The 19,142-nt window shown below is 39.9% G+C and overlaps 1 protein-coding gene across 4 annotated transcripts in view; it reads right to left on the bottom strand.

Annotated features, from left to right (window-relative positions):
• SBF2 (SET binding factor 2) overlaps positions 1-19,142 on the bottom strand; it is a 334,193-nt gene that overhangs the window by 34,938 nt on the left and 280,113 nt on the right. For 3 of the 4 annotated variants that reach the window (XM_080912014.1, XM_080912015.1, XM_080912016.1), the window contains exons 26-29: positions 17,395-17,593; positions 13,041-13,237; positions 10,288-10,428; positions 3,467-3,651 (exon numbers count right to left, since the gene is read on the bottom strand). In XM_080912014.1, coding sequence (XP_080768140.1) covers positions 3,467-3,651; positions 10,288-10,428; positions 13,041-13,237; positions 17,395-17,593 — 722 coding nt within the window. Of the gene's footprint in view, positions 1-3,466; positions 3,652-9,706; positions 9,805-10,287; positions 10,429-13,040; positions 13,238-17,394; positions 17,594-19,142 lie in introns of those variants that run through there. The other variant, XM_080912017.1, reaches the window with a different exon arrangement.

The following is a 19,142-nucleotide window of genomic DNA, read 5'->3' as shown; positions in this document are numbered from 1 at the left end:
CCTTGAATTTCTCTCTTGCCTCTAGCTCCTGAGTACTGGGATTACAGGTATGTGCTACCATACCGAGTTTATGTGAGACTGGGGATCAAACCCAGGACTGTGCACGAAAGGCAAGCCCTCTACCAACAGAGCTTCATCCTTAGCCTCATATTTATCAATGAAGAATGACACAGATAGCTGTCTAGGTCCAAAGACTTAAAAGGACTTCTAACTTCTCATTCTTTATCCTCTTCTCTCTTTGATGTCTACTGGATTACCCATTTTCAAAGAGCAAAACTGTATTCTTGAAACTGGCTGTATAACAATGTGAATGTACTTAATACTGTGAACTTAAAAAATGGTTAGAATGCTAAATGTTATTTTGACTACAATTTAAAAAGTTAAAAATGGTGTAGCCATTAAGAGACTGACTGCTCTTCCAGAGGACCTGGTTCAATGCATATAAATAAATTATTGAAAAAATTAAAAAACTGTTGTAAAAGACATATATATTTGACCTATTGATGTTTAATTTTATTATTTTTGTTGTTGTTAAAATACTATTAAGATTTTAAAAGAGGGGCTGGGTGTGGCAGTGCAGATCTTTAAGCCCAGCACTCAGAGGCAGGCAGTGGATCTCTGTGAGTTCCAGGATAGCCAGGGATACATAATAGAGACCCTATCTCAAAGTTCTTTTTTTTTTTTTTTTTTAAAGAGGGTGCAGAAGTAGCTCAGTTGGAAAAGTGCTTGTCTTGCAGAAAGCACAAGGACCTGGGTTCAATCCCCTTCTGCGTCCTTTGCTGGGATATGAAGTATGCAAAGTGGTGACAACTGAAAATCACAAATGATAGGATTTTGTTTGTACACGTACAGTGCAGCATGCATAAGACTTACTGTAAGGAAAAGGAGAGGGGAAAGGGAAGGAGGAAGGAAAGATCATGTGGTTTGCCTTTCTTACTGGATATACATGATCACATAGCCACTGTGAGACCCCACACAGAAAGGGAATGCCAGAGGTGAGTATTCGAACAGCCTAACCTTGGGGGGAAACTCAGATCTAGTAAATGTACCAAAAATAGGCCTATTCTGGAAAAGTCACTAGTGCCATGAATGCTGTGCAGGCATTCTTCAATTGCTGTTGAGCAGAGTTCTATTTTCTAGATACACAATTTCTGTATCAAAAGACATATACAAATTTTAAAACTGAGCATTACCTAAAGGTTTCATGGCCTCTATCTTTCAGGCTGGTGATAATTGGTTGCAACTGTCTAAGTAGTGGTGAGAGAATTAAGCATGCCAGCCCGTTACAGCAGAGATGACTCATTGGCATTACAAGGACCGAACAAGTGGGTTCCTGCTGAGAGTAGGTTGCACACAGTTTCTGCTTTATGGTTCAGCCAAAGGTCTGTCTGGACTGCTCAGTGCTAGACTTGAAGGTTTCTGAATTAACAGATGCTTCTACTTCCTCTATGTATGTTGACAGAAATATTATTTTAGCTGAAAAAATTACATTTATTTGCTGAGGCCCCAGAGACCCATTTAATGCTGGATGGGCAGGGCAGCCTGCCAGTAATTCCAGCCTGTCAAGACAGAAGCAGGATTCCCAGAACAAGCTGGCTAGCAAGACTAGCCATATTGGGAGCTCTGGTTTGATTGGGAGACATGCCAATAGACATAGTAGCACATGCCTTTAATCCTAGTGCTCAGAGGCAGAGGCAGGTGGGTTTCTGTAAGTTTGAGGCTAGCCTTGTCTATAGCATGAGTTCCAGAATAGCCAGGGCAACATTCGAAAACCCTCTTTCAAAATAATTTCCCCAAACACCAATTAAAGAAACACAAAACACAAAACCACATTGACTGATTGTGTAGGTTGTGTTTGTGTGTGTGTGTGTGTGTGTGTGTGTGTGTGTGTGTGTGAGAGTAGGTATAGGGCATGGTGGGCACATACTACAACACTTGTTTGGAGGTTAGAGTTGTTAGTGCTCTCCAGTTATGTAGGTTCTGAGGGTCGATTTCAGGTCATTGGACTTTGTAGCAAGAAGTACCCTTACCCACCGGGCCAGCTCAATATTATCTTTTTAATGCATGACTTGGAAAACATTGAATTTAAGAAATTACTGATGCTATTTTTACAGTTTATGAGATTTTACATAGTAAAGCTCCTTAGTATTAGCAGCTGATATTTTTGAATTATCTAATCTTAAAACCCCAATCTCTGTGTATACAGTTCTGAAAAGTTTGAAAAAAGTTCCTTAAAAAACAAGGCCTTATCTCCCTTTGCCTCCAAATTCAGTCCAGCAATCTGCAGTTCTGCAGTCTTCTGTATTGACAGGTCAGAGGACAAAGGTCGCTTGTTTTACACCTATAGATGCCTGTGGGAACTAGATGAAGATGGTAAGAAATTTAGTCTAAATAAGCCTTATTTCTCTTTTGTATTTATACTTCCTGATACCCTTTATGCTTTAAAACAAGGCTATTAATATTCATACTCATAGCTAATAAAACACACACACACACACACACACACACACACACACACACACGTGTATATAAACATAAACAACTAACTTAAAAATAAAACCTTTTATTGGCTCTTTTATGGTGTGCATACTCTTGTGTATGGAAACATGTGTATATGCCGAGTGAACACACATGTGTATGCAGGCTTCTGTGGAGGCCAGAGAGAGGCCAAGCTTGGGAGTAGGTCCTCAGAGGCCATCTACCTTTTTTTTTCTTTTCTCTCTTTTCATTTTTCATATGTGTGTATGGTGTGCACGTATGTGTGTGAGCAGAGGGGTACACATGGAGGCTCAGGGTGATGTCAGAATTTATACTCAATTGCTCTTCTCCCTAATTCATTGAGGCATAGTCTCCCAATCAGACCAGAGCTCCCAATATGGCTAGTCTTGCTAGCCAGCTTGTTCTGGGAATCCTGCTTCTGTCTTGACAGGCTGGAATTACTGGAAGGCTGCCATGCCCATCCAGCATTAAATGGGTCTTTGGGGCCTCAATTTGCATGTTAAGCACTTTAACTGTTGAGCTATCTCTCCACCTGAAACAGGATCTTCCAATGGAACCAGAACCTTGTCCACCAGCTGGTGAGCTCCAGGGGTTTTTCTCGGTTTACCTCTGCAGTGCTGAGACTACCGGACTGTGTGACCATCCCCGTTTTCAATTCAAGTTCTTACGCTTGTGTAGCAATTGCTTTACTGACTGAGCTATCTCTCTAGTCTCTTCTGTGTTTTCTTCAGACAAGGTTTTCACGTAGTGGAGGCTGGCCTTGAACTCTAATCCTCTCATGTGTGGTGAGAGGTGAGATTACAGGTGTGGTGGCACCACCATGCTTTAGAATTAAGGTGGTTTTTTTTTTTTTTTTTGAGATTATTATATATAGGTTAGGAATTACGCTATAAAAACTTAGGGTAAAGTTAGTTGTGATAGGGTTCATAAGCTGCCTTTGGTTTTCCAAATGAGAATAAAAGCTTACCCTTAGCTGTGACTTTTCACCAAATATATATAGGGCGGCTTGTCGTTTCAAGAGTTGGTTTTGTAGGTAGGCGCTGTTACTGAAGGAGGCTGAATGATCCTTGCCTGCCAGCCTGGCACCAACATCAATGAAGGATGTTGGGGAGCTGATCAAACGGGTGCTGGAACGAAGACTTGCCCACACGCCTTCACAAAAGTCAAGAAAACGGAATGAGATGACATGGAATGTCGCTGAGTAAGAGGCACTGCTCTGGGGACAGTTTTAGCGGTAACATCTAATCTTAAGGGGCAATCAATCTAAGTCGTGGATCATAACGCTCATTTGGCATTTGTTTTTAGCAATCTAAATACTATTTGATATAGTAGTTTAAAAATCACTTTGTCTTAGAAGAACTTAAGAAATCATTCGTGTCTCATTCATGTCTTTGTAAACTTGGCATTTAAAGCAAATCTGAGAGATAAACTGAGTGTGTGCCGCAGGGAGCAGAACGCAGGCAGGACACTGGGGAGGGCCGAACATAGGGTCTCGGAAGCTCTCAGCCATAGGAGGAGTGCTCTTCTGATTATGCACTCAGTTTAACAAGAAACCATATCATGAGGTAAACTAGAAACATAAGAAATCTTCTAAAGCTAGAGGCTGGGTACAGAATGCAAATCTGGGTAGGTAAAAAAATGGCCTAATTTTAAACAACTAAAAATTCTTTTATAGAATCTCCATAAAAACTTAAAAAAATATAAACTTAGTAATGTGCATTTCATTTAATTTAGGAGTTAAAATATATGGTCAGAGGCAGACATCTTTGTAGAGAAAGTCCATCCACAGTAAGAAGACTAAAGACTAATGTTGTATAAGCCAGCCTAATTTATATTAATTAGAAAAATCATATATTTGTATGTGTAAGATTATTAAAATATTAAACATCCAAATAGGCATATACTTATTCTAAATGCAGCATCTTTAAAGCAACAGAGCCTTTCACACATGGCTGCGGAGATGGGGTAAGGGGTGAAGACCTCCTAAAAGTTGGGTTTCCTTGTGTAAACCTGGCAAAGCTGTTTCAGAATCTTCCCCAGTGATGAATCAAGTTTGTCTCTAAATGACTGAAGTTGCTTCAGTAAAGCCATGTTACCTTCTCTATCAGCATTTGTGGCGCTCAACAGACAAGTTTGCAAGAAAAGGGTAGGTGATTTCTGTCTAACACAAAGGTTATATGATCTGAGGAATTATGACAATGGTTTTTAAATGTAATCACAGGAACTTTGTAATACAAATGAGAATAAAGGATATAATTTGACAAACATGAGAATTTACTTGTGGCATTCACTTTTATGAGAAGGTGATTTTAAAAAGTGACACATTGGGACACATAATACAGTACCTTGATTATGAACTGGTTCCTTAGCTGAAGATTTGGGATTTGACTGAGTGAAACATTTGTCTCTGTACCCATGCACTGGTAGGTAAGTTAAAGACAGGAGAAATGAAATGTATACAGCAGCAAACATCACAGCAATCGAGTAAGAGAAGAGTGTTTAGTTTTTAAGGTTAAGTTAACATAGGAGGTGAATGTGAATACAGGTAGACTTAATTAACAGACAGGAAGCTTCACAGTAACGACAGGTGAACTGAGCACCTACTGGACGAGTCCTCAGCACGTTTACAAACACTCTAAGCGCAACGAAATGGGCAGCACAGCAGAGGGCGCCATGAAAACATTATACCAAATGGAACAAGCCTTTGAAGACTGCGGTCAGGATGAGTCTATGTAACAAAGGGAGGAAATATGGGACATGTGTTGGCATTAGGTGTACACTGGCCCTCATATTGCAGGAGGGTGGCAGGCACTCTATATTGTCCAACACATCTGTTCTCTGAGCGAGGCCATCAACCAAGGGAACCATTTGGAATAACTGAGGGCGTTTGAGCAGTAGAGCATTAGGCACGGCCACACCTCTTCCTTTTCTTCCGTGCATTCAGAAATTATATTTATTTTCATGGATAAGTTACAAGCAGCAAAAATTCATGATCCTGTGACAACACATAATACCACCAATATAAGTTTGTGATGGCTGAAGTAAATGCTTCTCTCAAAATTCTTATGGGCACCAAAATGATAGGCAGTATTTGAGATAATACTTTTGTAATTTGAGTAATATCTTTTCCCATTATACAGAAGGTGTTTTGTGACTATGGCAAACTTTACCTGGTAATAACAAAAATGATGAGTAGTTACATCATTTCCTCAACAAAGTAACTATTCCAGTCAATTAAGGGAAATAATTATGTACTCAGATTCACTAATAACATCACTAGCGTTACAAAGCAAAGCTACATAAACAAGACCTCATAATATGATAAAAGAAAAGTCACTGGAGGTGATTTCATTTCTATCTCACACCCTTGGAAGCAATAATACACACTAATGGCCTTAGTAGCCGAAGGACACCAGAGTAAGGGCTGCAGAAGCTCTGGCTACCTGCAAACAGGCAGCATCACTGCAAGGCCCAAGGTTAGCTTTGTCTTGCCAAAGGTTTTTGCTTTGCCTCGGTTTTGTACTCTGCTCTTGGGATTGTGACACTCAAATGAATCTAGTAAAGCTTAAGTAGTGGAGCTGCTCCCTCAGGATACCTCACTTCCATGTGCTAGTCTCTCCTGAGGATATTTTCTCCCATTTCTTTACCTTTCTATTTATTCTGAAAGATTCAGATACCCTGCTAACTCCCCCAAAAGGCATTCTGACTACCTAGAGCTGCATGAAGCTCTATGTGAGCTCTAGCACTGCACTGTGGTCATCTGGATATGCTTTTCTCTAAATGAAGCTCTATGTGAGCTCTAGCACTGCACTGTGGTCATTCGGATATGCTTTTCTCTGGTTGGGAGCAAAAAGCTGTTGGAAATATACCAAGCTCACAGACATTTTTAGCAGGAGAATTTTCTTGCATAAGGGATCAAAAATAATAGTTACGTCTGAATGAAATGGGCCATAAGCTGGAAAGGCAAAATTTTAAATCTAAAATTTATCTTACAGGCCACCTGGCCAAACATGGAAATACATAAAATGTTCTTGAAGGAAGTTTATAAAGACAAAACACAGCATGAGAGTTGGAGACAATTTAAAGTATCTGTGTGTCTGCTGCAAGTTGTACTCTATTAAAAGTTAAATGGAAAATCACTGACTTACTTTTCCTGACAATACAGATTGAGCATTTATGAGTTAACCTGGAGTGCTCTAAAGTCTGAAACATTTAAATGTTAACATGATATACCAAAAACTTTCAGATTTTGGATTCTATATTATTGGATGAGGGATGCTGAGCAGGTTAAAGTCTGTGTAAATATACCAAAATCTAAAACTAAAACAAAACTCTAAAATGTCAAAAATATCTGGTCCATGACATCTGGGATAAAAGATCTTTAACTTGTTAAAAACTTTCAGTAGCAAGCTGGGGTGGGGATACAATTCAGGTGTGAAGTGATGTAGGTGGCTTAATTTCACCCCCTAGTACTACGCACAGAGAGAAAGAGTAAGTCATAATTGTTTATAAGAAAAATCTGGGAATATTTTGTGACAGGAGAAATCCTGTAACTCTAGGGAGAAACATATTATATTGCCACTTGCTTCAAATCCTTTGAAGAAAAAAAGAGAAGAATGAAGTTTGTATCTCATATTTTAAAAATCCAGAAAAAAACAACTACACATGACTTGTTATAGGGGCTTGGTATTCTTCCGAACTCATATATTGGAATCCTGGTACCTCAAAAGTGACTGTATTTGAAAATAGTGCAGTGCAGATGCAATTAGTTAATATAAGACCATACTGGAATAGATTAGACCCCCACTACTAAGTCCTTATAAAAAGAAAAGAACTCTTGAAGACAGACATGGAGACTGTCACAAAGAAGAGAGACCTGAGTGATGCCTCTATATGCAAATGAATGCCACTCATTTCTAGACAATCTCAGCCCCTAGAAGACAGTCATCAAACCTTTTCCTTCCAGCCCCTAGGAGAACGACCTATTGGCCTTGGCTCTGGATGCTGTTGTTCAAGGCACCATCTGTGGTACTGCAGTCTCAGGAAACAAAGTACCATAGTATCAAGGCCTAACAGATTACTGGAAACATGACCCAAGGAAGTTGAAAGCTCTTGGGAAAAATGGTGATTTCGGAAAGCTTTGATGATGCACTCAGTGACTACCAGAACATGTGTATAGTTCTCAAAAAAAGGATGAATTTTGTAAAACAGAAAGTATATGTTGACTCTGACCAGATTCTCCAGTGGAGTATCCAGTCTATAGTTCTTAGTGAAAAAGCACCGAGTTTCATAAGTCATGTCAAAATAACCATAAAGTACCAGGTGATGGCGATAATAATAATTAAAAAAAAAAGAATGGCACAGATTTAGAAATAAGGACCAAGTGGATTTTAGTAAAAAGAATGCAACTTATAAGGACCAATCTTGTTCTCCAGAGCTTACAAGACTCACCTTTGCTTTAGCTATTACTTGTTCTTTTTGTTTTCAAACATGAGAACAGTAATCGACTCTACAGATGAAAAGGTCCCATAAAAAGTTACTATCCTGGTGGACAAAACTGATATCTAAAATTCTAACACAGGCAGTAGTCCACATTAGAAAACAATCCAAAGGATGACATTTTATAGGTACTGTCAATAGCAGTTCTCCAGGCCAGTATGCTAAGGACAACAGCACGTGTGAATCAGGTATAAGGGACTGCAAATGGCATCAATCTCAGTATTGGCTTGCTTCAGGATGAGAGGCTTTCCCCGCGAGGTAATTTAAAGTCACTTGAACACTCAAGAGTGCTGCTGTGTGTGATTCTGTAGAATCCACAGAGTGTAGAGGATAAGTGTGTGGACTATAGCCAAATAACCCTGGAAAACACAAAGCTAATTAAAGCACAAGAAATAGGAGAACAGCTTTTAAAGCTGAGAATCAGAAGTGTGAGACATTAGATTTACTTTCTAACTCCTGACGCTTAGCCTGGCCTTAAACTTATTATCTGTCTGTCTCTGAGTTAGTATTTGATTACAGGTATGCACCACTTGAACAAGGGGCAACATGTGAAAATGATGTGGTAGTAGAGTTTTAGAAATACGAGAAAGGCCTTCTTAACAAAGAGCTGCTTGTACATGCAAAGTACTACTTTTGGGGAAGAAAGGAATTACCCGAAACTGACAATGTCCATGCAGGACCAGATCATGTAGGTGGCCTATTTTCAAGGAGAGTCTGCCTTTTATGGGAATGAGAGGAAGAATCTATGATTGCGACTCCACTGTGGAGTAGCAGAAACTTGCAGTCAAGATGCCTAGTTTAGAATCATCCTTGCAGAGTAAAAGAAGCTTACAGTAACGTGCAGAGACCAGAGTTGAGTGACTTCTTCTCTACCTCTGCATGCCAAATGCCATATCCACACAGAGTCAGGAAGCGAGACTTAGATGTCATCTAGCTTGCCCTCAAAGACTAGCATACTGAAAGGCACTGGAGGCACAACTCAGGCTGGTTATCTGCTAATTTTGTAAGTAGTCTTCCCCCCTCTAAATGTGGTGGATCATCACTGTTTAAGCATATTCTCCCACCTCCTAATTCTCTCAAATTTATAAATATGTAAGACACCATTAATAATTATATTCATTGTTCCACAAAGCATAATGCCTTTGTCATCATACAAGAAATAAATTTGATCACTGATTGGAGAAGGGTAATTAAGCATGATTAATTGATTTTTCAAACATCTACTATCTAGAAGAATATTCTTAGCCATTAAGCTTCTACTGGTGCTCAGTTATAAAATTGGTCTTACTAACCTCCTCGAGCAAAGCTATTGGATGGATTTGCATCCAAATGTCCTGGCACTACCTGCTTAAGCACAGTGGACATTCTTGAAGACCTCCTTTCATTCCCTAAAGTCAGCCAGAAAAAAAAAAAAAAAAAAAAGAACAAAACCATGGTGTTCAGGTTAACATTACTCAAATGACAAAAAATTATCTTCACACGTAGCATGTCTAATTGCTGCCAAACGTACTTTTTAAATGCCAAAAGCTTTATTAGAGATAATATGGCAATGTTATTATTTCAACAGAGATAACACATATTTGAAAGATTATAGAGTTAGGTTTGGCAAGTGCAACCAGAGAATCCAGCGATAAATGAAGAAAGGCATGCATGGTGTTACTTTGCAAGAAAAGCCGCTTTCTGCTTATGTTGAGGTAATTCAGATAGCTGGTAAAGCCAAAGAGACCAACTTCTCAAGTCACATGCTCCTGTCTAACAATTAGGGTTACCTCTACATGAACCCTTTGGGGTTCCATCACATGATAACTGAAACAGAATATCAGTAAAAGTCTTAATGGCTTCATCTAAATCTACAGAAAACAAACTAATACAAAATCATAAAAGGCTAAAGAAATTTTGGGAATTTTAAGTTTATATGATAATTTTAATCAATTATACATTTAATAATCAGATTTTTAACTTATATTCAACTTTATAACAATATTTTAAAGTTTATATAAGGTAGACTCAGACTATAGGGATTACTTTATATACACATTACTGATATCTCCTGTATCATTACTACTTTGAAAAGAAAATAGTTGAATCTCTCTGTATAGCTACTGATTACTAGACATTAACAGTGGTGCTCTGACTTCTAAGTAAAAGAAGCTAACGTTATGGCCTTTCATGGTAAAAATGTTATAGTCATGCTGAACTAATGAAAAGCAAGTCTCTAAAGGGATTAACCTCAGAAACAGACTCTGCCTTTTCAGAGCACTTGTCACGAAAAGTATCATCGGCTCTTACCTGGGGACAGAGCAAGTGCTGGCCTGATGGTGAGAGTGCTGTTGCCTCTGAGTTTCTGATGGACAATAACTGCAGTCAGTAAGGCTTGCAAGTACTTTTCTTGCTCTATGCTACTGGAAGATTCTAAAGAGGAGGTAGAAACTATAATACAAAAGAAAAACATATATAATTTCATGCTACCACACCCACACATAGAAGCCAGTTAGACTAAGTGTGCTCTGTGGCTTGTCCTTTGGTGCTGGCTCCAGCACTGCTACTTCTCAGTTGCTCACCATTCTCCCATAAAGGGCCCGAGTCTGAAAAGCCAGGGCAGGACTTCTAAACACAGATGTACGGATAATCGAAATGAAGATTAACAGCTCCTTGATGATCTTCTCACCTCCTGCCCAGGCTACTGTGTGGGAGCAGAGAGGACAGAGTGGCATTTCAGAGTGGCAGTGTGTGGTTCCTAACTGGAGTAACAGGTGACATGAGCTTGTGGGGTTCTGTTGCTGGAAGAATAGAGGAAGACAGGAGCAGTATAGGAGCCACTTTTGCCACATTCTCTGTCCCCTCTAAAAGGGGCAGAACGTAGGCACAAATATAAACAAGTATAAAGCAAATGGTTGGCAGGAATATGAGCCTAGTTTGTGTGAAACACAACTAGATCACTGAAATGGGTTCAGGCCCTGTATGTATGTATGTATGTAGGTATGTATGTATGTATGCATGTATGTATGCATGTATATACGCACATACATACTTATTCTTCAGTTTTTAAAAGAATTATGTATGTATTCTTCATTTTTAAAAAAATAATTATTTATTTTATGCATATAAGTACACTGTAGCTGTCTTCAGACACACCAGAAGAGAGCATCGAATCCCATTACAGATGGTTGTGAGCCACCATATGGTTGCTGGGAATTGAACTCAGGACCTCTGGAAGTGCAGTCAGTGCTCTTAACTGTTGAGCCACCTCTCCAGCCCATATTTTTAATTTTTAATAAAGGTCGGATGCAGTCCAGACTAGCCTTAAAACCTTATTGTTGAGGCTGACCTTAAAATCCTGCCTCCATCTCTCCTAAATGTTGGGGTTACAGGTGTTACTACATCCTTGCAAAGCTCAGGCACCAAAAAGAGGTGTACTAAAAAGACAATAGAATCACGTTTTCTTATACCTTAAACAGAAAATAATTAGCATTAGTTTTATTTATTACTTTTTACTTATTATTTACTACTTTTATGGCAACATCACTTATAAGGCTCATGTGCTGTTTAACTATGAAACTATTCTTTCTGATCACATCACTTAGGAGGCACATTCCAATTTGAAAAACACCAAAACATAAGCAAATGTATTTATTCAGAAATATAAAGTATATACCAAGATATAAAAGTTAAATTCCTATCATATAAATCAGAACACAGTGGAATAACTTTCCTACTGTACCAGAATATGCTTGCAAATGCCCCTGAGCTCAGAGGCTTTCTGCCCTTAGACCAGCTTGTGCTCCATTATACACACTCTGGTTTGGAAGAACTTCCCAAAATGGAAAGTGGTAAAATCAATGTTCTTTAATTGCAATACTGCAGAAAAGCCAACCCAGGCAAATACAGCACTGTGCATGATGCTCTTAATCAAGCAAATTATAAAGGGGCACACCGGTCAACTCTCAGGAGGGAAGTGGATGAAAATAGAGATCTCAAAAACCACATGGCTCTTCTACCTTCTTGACCAAAGACTTTGGATTTTAAAGAAGAATGCTACTCTCAAAATCATATCTAATATTGTGGTGTGCCAAAGTTTAACCAGAAACTGTGAAAACAGTCAGCAAACTATAGCTCAAGACCTTACTACTCTGGTTATGGTTCTCAAAAATGTCTCCAGGACAAGGGGCAACATCACTTCCTATTTCCCTAGTTTCCTAAAACATTGTCTGAAACCTCTGGAAAGCTGCATTCTGGTCAAGTTTCCTGTTGCTGTTCCTGCCTTATGTCATCCAAGACAAACTCCTTTTTTTTTTTTTTACCTCTGCAGCTGTTAAATATATCTGGGTTACTTATCAGAACAAAGAGCAAAGCTTGGTAGAATCTAGTTCCCAACAATGGATTTCCTGGTTTGCCAGAATGGAAGCGCCTAGAACTGAAGACTTTATTAAACTATTATTGGTCAAAATCCAAAGAGAAGATGAGGTATGGTAGGTAAGATGGAGTACAACCAACCAATGAGCACTCATGGAGAGACCCATGGCTCCAGTTGCATATGCAGCAGAGGATGGCATTGTCTGGCATTAATGGGAGAAGATGATTTGGGTTCAGTGAAGGCTTGTTTTCCCAGTGTAGGGGAACGCCAAGGTGCTTAGGTGAAAGGGTGGTTGGGAGAGGGAGCACCTTCATGGAGGCAAGAGGAGGGAGGATGGGAATGGGGGGAAAGGGGAAAACATCTGAAATGTAAATACAGAGAATAGCCAATTAAAAAAAGATGGCAGTACAACGTGGCATCCCACATGCCAGCAGCTGTTTTCACTTAAGTCCAGCCTTATGTGCTCTGCACATGGACAGTGAGCAAAGTGTTGGGAGTGGCAGCTGAAGCCCAGGTTTTACTCCCTTTAGTTTTGGGAAGACTCTGTCTCTCTGGTCTCACTATGGCATTTAAACTCCTGGGATCAAGTGGTCCTGCCTCAGTCTCCCAGATTCGACAGGCCTGGATCACTATGCCTGGCTGAGTTTTAGGAAAACTCCAGTGAGAGTTGCTGTACAGAAATGCTTACCGGCTTGTGGGGAGTTCTGTGATTTGAATAGACCAACAACTCCCTTCCCATGGAATCCTCCAGACCGGAGGAGCAGAGTACCACTTCTTGAGTTCTTCCAACATACGACAGGCAGGCGATTGTGTCGATAGCAGCGGGCTACTCTTGGTAAACTACTGTCTTGTACAGCTTGAGGTATGACTAAAAGGCCAGGATAGCTTCAGGAACGGCAGAGGGAATAAGAGTGGTTGAGGAGAAGAAGAATAAAACAAAACAAAACAAAACAAAACAACAACAACAACAAAAAAAAACGGGAAGAGAGATAATGTAAAAGTGTAAATAGCATAATACCACTGTGAATTTTAAACATGCAGAAACACGCTAGTTGAGATATAACATAAAATCTGGAAATTCATTTAAATTCACTTTGTTTTTTAAGATAGGGTCTTAATCATATAGCCCCGTTTGGCCTGGAACTTGCCATACACACGAAGAAGGCCTTGAACTTACAGAGACCTGCCTGTACTAGGTTGCTAGGATTAGTCTGTGCTATAAGAACATGTCAAACTGTCAACAACTCACAGCAATGGCAATGTCTCAGAGGACAAAGCTGCCTGAGACTACCTGAGAAGTAGAAGGATTAAAAACTCAAAGCCACATGGTTTGGGATGATAACAAGATGCATAAATGTTAAAACAAGTTTAACCATTTCACTAACACCATATCATAATGTTTAGTTTCTCACAGTCAAGGCCTTACTAAGCAAGCCTGGCTGGCCTGGAACTTGATGGAAACCAAGCTGTCTTTGAACTCACAGAGACCCACTTGCCTCCGCCTCCCAAAGGTTGGGATTAAAGGTGTGTACCACCAAGTTTGAGTTATAAGAATTTATAATTTAAAAAACCCTAACAATTAATTCTCAGAAAATTTCCTATTTATCTTTAAAGACTGGCTCTCAGAGTTCAGGATGGGATGCTGGGAAAGCGAGAGTACCTACTTTGTAAGTAAAAGAAGATGGTAATTTGTTTTATTTGAAGACTCACACTCGAGAGGTTTCACAATTTAACTCCTTGACTATTAATATAGCATGCTTTTTGATGATTTTTTTATTATCATGGTAAAATAATGCTTGGCATAAAATTTACCATATATTTTAAGCTCACAAATAATTGGTACTAAGTACAGTAGTAAGGTTGCATACCTATTACCCAACTCCTCCTCCCCATTCTTGTTCATCTCCCTCCCAGCAAACATTAGTTCCTGCTTTCATGTCCTCCCATTACCTTCCCCTGGCCCCTGCTCACCTCAGTCTTTTTGACTCCTCTCTCCCCACATAGAACCTTTACTCTCATGTCACATCTATTTAAATGTGGATTCTGCATATTAGTGAAAATGTGGTATTTGTATCTACAAGTCTAATCTGTTTTGCCTAATGTAATGCTCACCAGTTCCATCCACTTTCCTACAAATAATATATTTTCATTTTTTTGTAGCTGAATAAAATTCCATTGTGCACATATACTGCATTCTCTTTATTCATCTGTAATGGGCATCTAGGCTGGCTCCACATTTTGGTCTTGTAAATAGTGCTGCAATAAACATGAACATGCAAGTATGTCTGTGGTAGGCTGACAGATTCTCTGAGGTTTATTCCCATGTAGAGCTAGAGCATATGGAAATTCTCCTTCAGTATTCTGAGGAACTTCCATTCTGATAGCCATAGTGATCACATCAGTCTATATTCTCAACAGCAGGATGAAAGGCTCCATCCCTTTTTGAAATGTAAGTAAAAGTAAATCCAATAAAAAAGGAAAAAGGTTCTATCCCCCTAATCGCCATCATTTCTTGCTACTTATTGTCAGTCTGACGAGGGGCAGAAGTGGGATCTGAATGCACTGCTTTACATTTCTCTAAGGACTAAGGACTGACACTTTTTCATATATTTACTAGACACTTGTATTTCTTCTTTTGTGATCGGTCTGTCCAAAAGCTTGCTCACTTATTGAGTTGCTGGGCGGATGGTTTTGCGCACTGTGTATTCAGACAACGGGTTGCAGCCCAGACATTGGCATGGTCAAGTATCTCTGGTCTCTATGTTATGTAAAAATTATTTTCCATAATCTCTGATTGGTAACAAAGAGCTGCTCAGTCAATTAGCTGGGCAGAAGTGATAGGGTGAGACTCCTGTCCCAGTCAGGGGGTCCCAAAGGAGCCTAGAGGTAGAGGAGAACACAAGGAGATGAAGGGTGGAGAAACCACATTGAGAGAGCAGGAGTGTTAAGACCCAGATGGAATGTTAGAGCCTAGGTAAAATGTTAAGGCCTAGGTAACTGTTACCTGGCTAGCCTGCCATTTTGTGCTGTTACTAATGTTATAAGGAGGTTCTCTTACATGTTGTTTCTGCTGTTACTGGAAAACTTTTTCATGCCCAAGTTAATTACATATTCTGTTATGTTCTGTGTCATTGGAAACCAATCATTACAGAAGTCAGTTAGAACTGCTTTGTTATAGTTAGCCACAATAAGCTTGGAACCAAACTAACCACTCAGAGCACTTCTTGCACCTGTGTCTGGCTTTATAAACTGTCCCTAGGATGGACCTCGACGCAAGAGACACCTGCATCTATTTACAACAAAGACTTCCTTAATTGAGTAGGGGAGAAGTAAAGTTTAAGTTACCAAGCCCTCCCTGGGAATTAACATCCCACTTGGCAGTAAGAGTCATGCATATGTGTAACTGACATCCTGGTTGGCAAGTTAGACAAGTCCCCTGCCACAGTTGGATACCCCAACCAATGGGGCAGGGTAAGTGTACAACAAAGACATGGGCCTAAGGAAATCCCTCGTCCCTAAATCCTGATTGGTGGAATAACAAGGCACAGTTGTTTGTAGCTCTCAGGCTTAAAAAGCCCTGTAGGATCTTAACACAGTGCCCCAGTCAGCTCCCAAATCTGTCCTGCGGCCCTTATAGATCAGTCTTGGAGTGTGACTTTCAATAAACCATCCCTATTTGACTAAGATTGGTGTTTGAGTGGTTTGTGAGATGACTTCCAGATCCCTAACAAGGAGGATTCACCATGAGAGTCAATGAGAAAGCAGCCATGAAGACACACATGGACCAGAGAGAATCAGGGCAAGACCAGATGGCAAGTAGCAGGGCGTTTAACTGGGTAGTAGCAGCCTAGTTGGGTTAGACTAGATCAGAGTCCACCCAGCTATTAGTGCTCACAGCTTGTTAATAAAAATATAGGATGGGCCTTTCTTTATTTGGGAGCTAAAGTGGGCTAGAAGGTATGTAGAAACACCTTGCAGTTATTTGGGACCAAGAAAGTTGTAGGAAATGGAACGGATGTTTCTGTGTTTAATTTTTTCCTGTCTAAATAATCACTTTCTTATGAAATGTTTATCAGTAAAATATCTTGCTATCATTTTAACTTCACTGAATCCCTCCTCCCCCCCCCTACATATTCTACATATTCTCACTTGTAGCAGTTGTAGTCCTTGAATTTTAGAGATTGTCTTGTTTCAACATCTGGAGTGTGAACAATGCCTCTGGCTCTTTTTTACATTTTAATGCTAGCTAGCCCTAATGTGGAGGTGCTATAATTTATTGTTTTACATTGTGGGTAACCCTGTAGAACATTTTCTTAATTGTGATTGTTGTGAGAGAGAGCCCAGATTGAGAGTAGTGACATCCCTGGGCTGGTAGTCCTGGGTAATAAAGCATTCTGAGCAAGTCATGGGAAGCAAGCCAGTAAGCAGCACCTCTCCAGGGCTTCTGCATCAGCTCTGGCGACCATGTTTCTGACCTGTGTGAGCTCCCATAATCACTGCTTTTGATGAACTGTGACAGGGAAGTGTGTGTGAAATAAACTTGCTTTTTGTCATGGTGTTTCATCACAGCAATAGAAACCCTAACTAAGATAACAAGTAACATTTATATGGACTGAGAAAGTTGTATTTATACATTTAGGAATATACGCATATATATGCTATTGATTTAAAAGAGAAGAGGGGTGGTGATGCATGGGAGGGGTTGCAAGTGGGAAAGAGAAGGGAAGGGGATATTATGTAATAATTACAAAGAAGGTAAGCAGGACAACAGTCATACGCTTATAACAGAAAGATTTTACTGTTCAAGCAAGATTGGAATGATAAATGATGACCAGAGCCTAAAGGAACACAAGTTCCAGCCCAGGTTACTACATCCAGCAAAATTTTCAATCACCACAGATGGAGAAACCAAGATATTCCAGGACAAAAACAAAAACATCTCTCTTAAGTTTACACATCTCCAGAATCATGTTTCTGAAAAACTTGAAAGGCTCAATTAGAAAATGAAGAAAGGTCTCTTTCTGAAGCCCACTGATGCTCACCTCCGGCACAGCGAATACAGCCTGTTGGAGGCAGTGACTCGGAAATACTCTGGTTTTGAACGAGAGGAGTTGCCACTTATGGTTCCCAAACCTAACCGCTGGTAATCTCTGAAGCATGCCTTTTCCACCAACTGCTCCATTGTAGATTTCTCCGAGGCCTTCAGGGTTGTACTTGTGGGGAGTTCACTATCATCTGAAACTGACAGATAGAAATAGGTTTTGTCAAAATGATCAACTCAAGGTAAAAACCTCAGAACAACAACGGTGATGATGACAATGATGGAAACTAAGACTACTACTCCTTTTTGGAGACAGGGTCTCACTATACAGCTTGGGTTGATCTATGTAGCTATGGCTGGTCTGGAATTCATAGAGATCTGCCTGCCTCTACCTCCCCAATGCTGGTATTCAAGGCATACAATGCCATGCCTGGCTCAAAACTTTCTTTGGAAGATCTTTATGTTACCAGGACTCAACTGAAAAACAAAAAAACAGGGAAGTAATACCAAACAAAGTTAGGCACTGTAGGTATATTCCTAAAACCCTAGCATCTGGGAGGTAAAGGCAGGAATACTAGAAGTTCAGGGCCAGCCTGGTCTAAGGAGTGAAATCCAGGACATCCTGGAATGCATCCTATGACCCCATTTCTAAAAGAAACACAATAAAACAACAACAAAACAACTAAAGATAATGTCATTTTAAATTCATTAGCCACAGTTTTCTTTTCAGTCAGGCCTGTCGTTGAAACTAAAGCACAGTAATTCACATGTAACACAGAAGATAAACTGTTAGTAAACTTCATCTTTAATAAGATCACTATACAAACTCCTCATCCAAGAGTTTATATTACTTTCAAAAAAACACACTCATATGGAAACTTCTAGGTTAACCAGAAGCCCAGTATGGGAAAGCTATGAAAAGTTAGCCCTGGCTCCTGGAAATCCTTCCAGCAGAAGGTATGATGTCTATGGAAAACTGTCATCTCTTTGAAATCACAAGTCCTCTATGATTTAATGCGAAAGAATTTATTCAACAACCACGCTTTTTGGAGAGAACTTTTTAAAAGGGCATTCCTAATGAATATTGCATGTAACTGCAACAAAAATGTTAAAAATGTCCTAATTTCCTATTTATTTTTAATGTGAGAAAGGTTAAGTCAAGTTTTCAAAGGCCTTAGTATGTATTCAATATTACTAACAGTCAAGGAAAAAATATGGCTCTCTTGGATTAAGTTTGGTGTCAAACGCCTTTAAAGCACTTGAGGCAGACAGATCTCTGTGTGTTTGAGGTTAGCCTGGTCTACACAATGAGTTCCAGGACAGCCAGGGCTACATAGAGAAAACCTGTCTCAAAAACAAAAAGATATGGCTCTTTATACCTGATCATATTCCCCCTTCCCCTTCCTGTCCCCTCTCCAACCCAGATTGCTCCCTCCCTCTGCCCCCCATGATTGCTTTCTGCAAGGAGGGGGCTGCTGGGGGAGAGGGGTGGGAAACAGGACTGAAGGGCCAGGAGAAAGAATGAGAATGGGCAACCTGGAAGGTAGGAGTTGGGGGGAGTCAATAGAATGTACCAGAGACCTCGGAGCTGAGAGATGTTCAGGACTCGAGGAGGGACCTTAGATGAAATGGCCAACAGTGGGGAGAGGGAACTTAGAGAGTCCACCTCCAGTAGAAAGAAAGACAAGACATCAAGTGGAGTGATGGGATTGACATCCTACAGTCAAAAATTCTGACCCAGAGTTGTTC

The sequence above is a fragment of the Micromys minutus genome (genome assembly GCF_963924665.1).
Source record: "Micromys minutus genome assembly, chromosome: 2".
Lineage (NCBI taxonomy): Eukaryota > Metazoa > Chordata > Mammalia > Rodentia > Muridae > Micromys > Micromys minutus.
The sequence above is the reverse complement of the archived record's forward strand: the minus strand, read 5'-3'. Positions and strand labels throughout refer to the sequence as shown.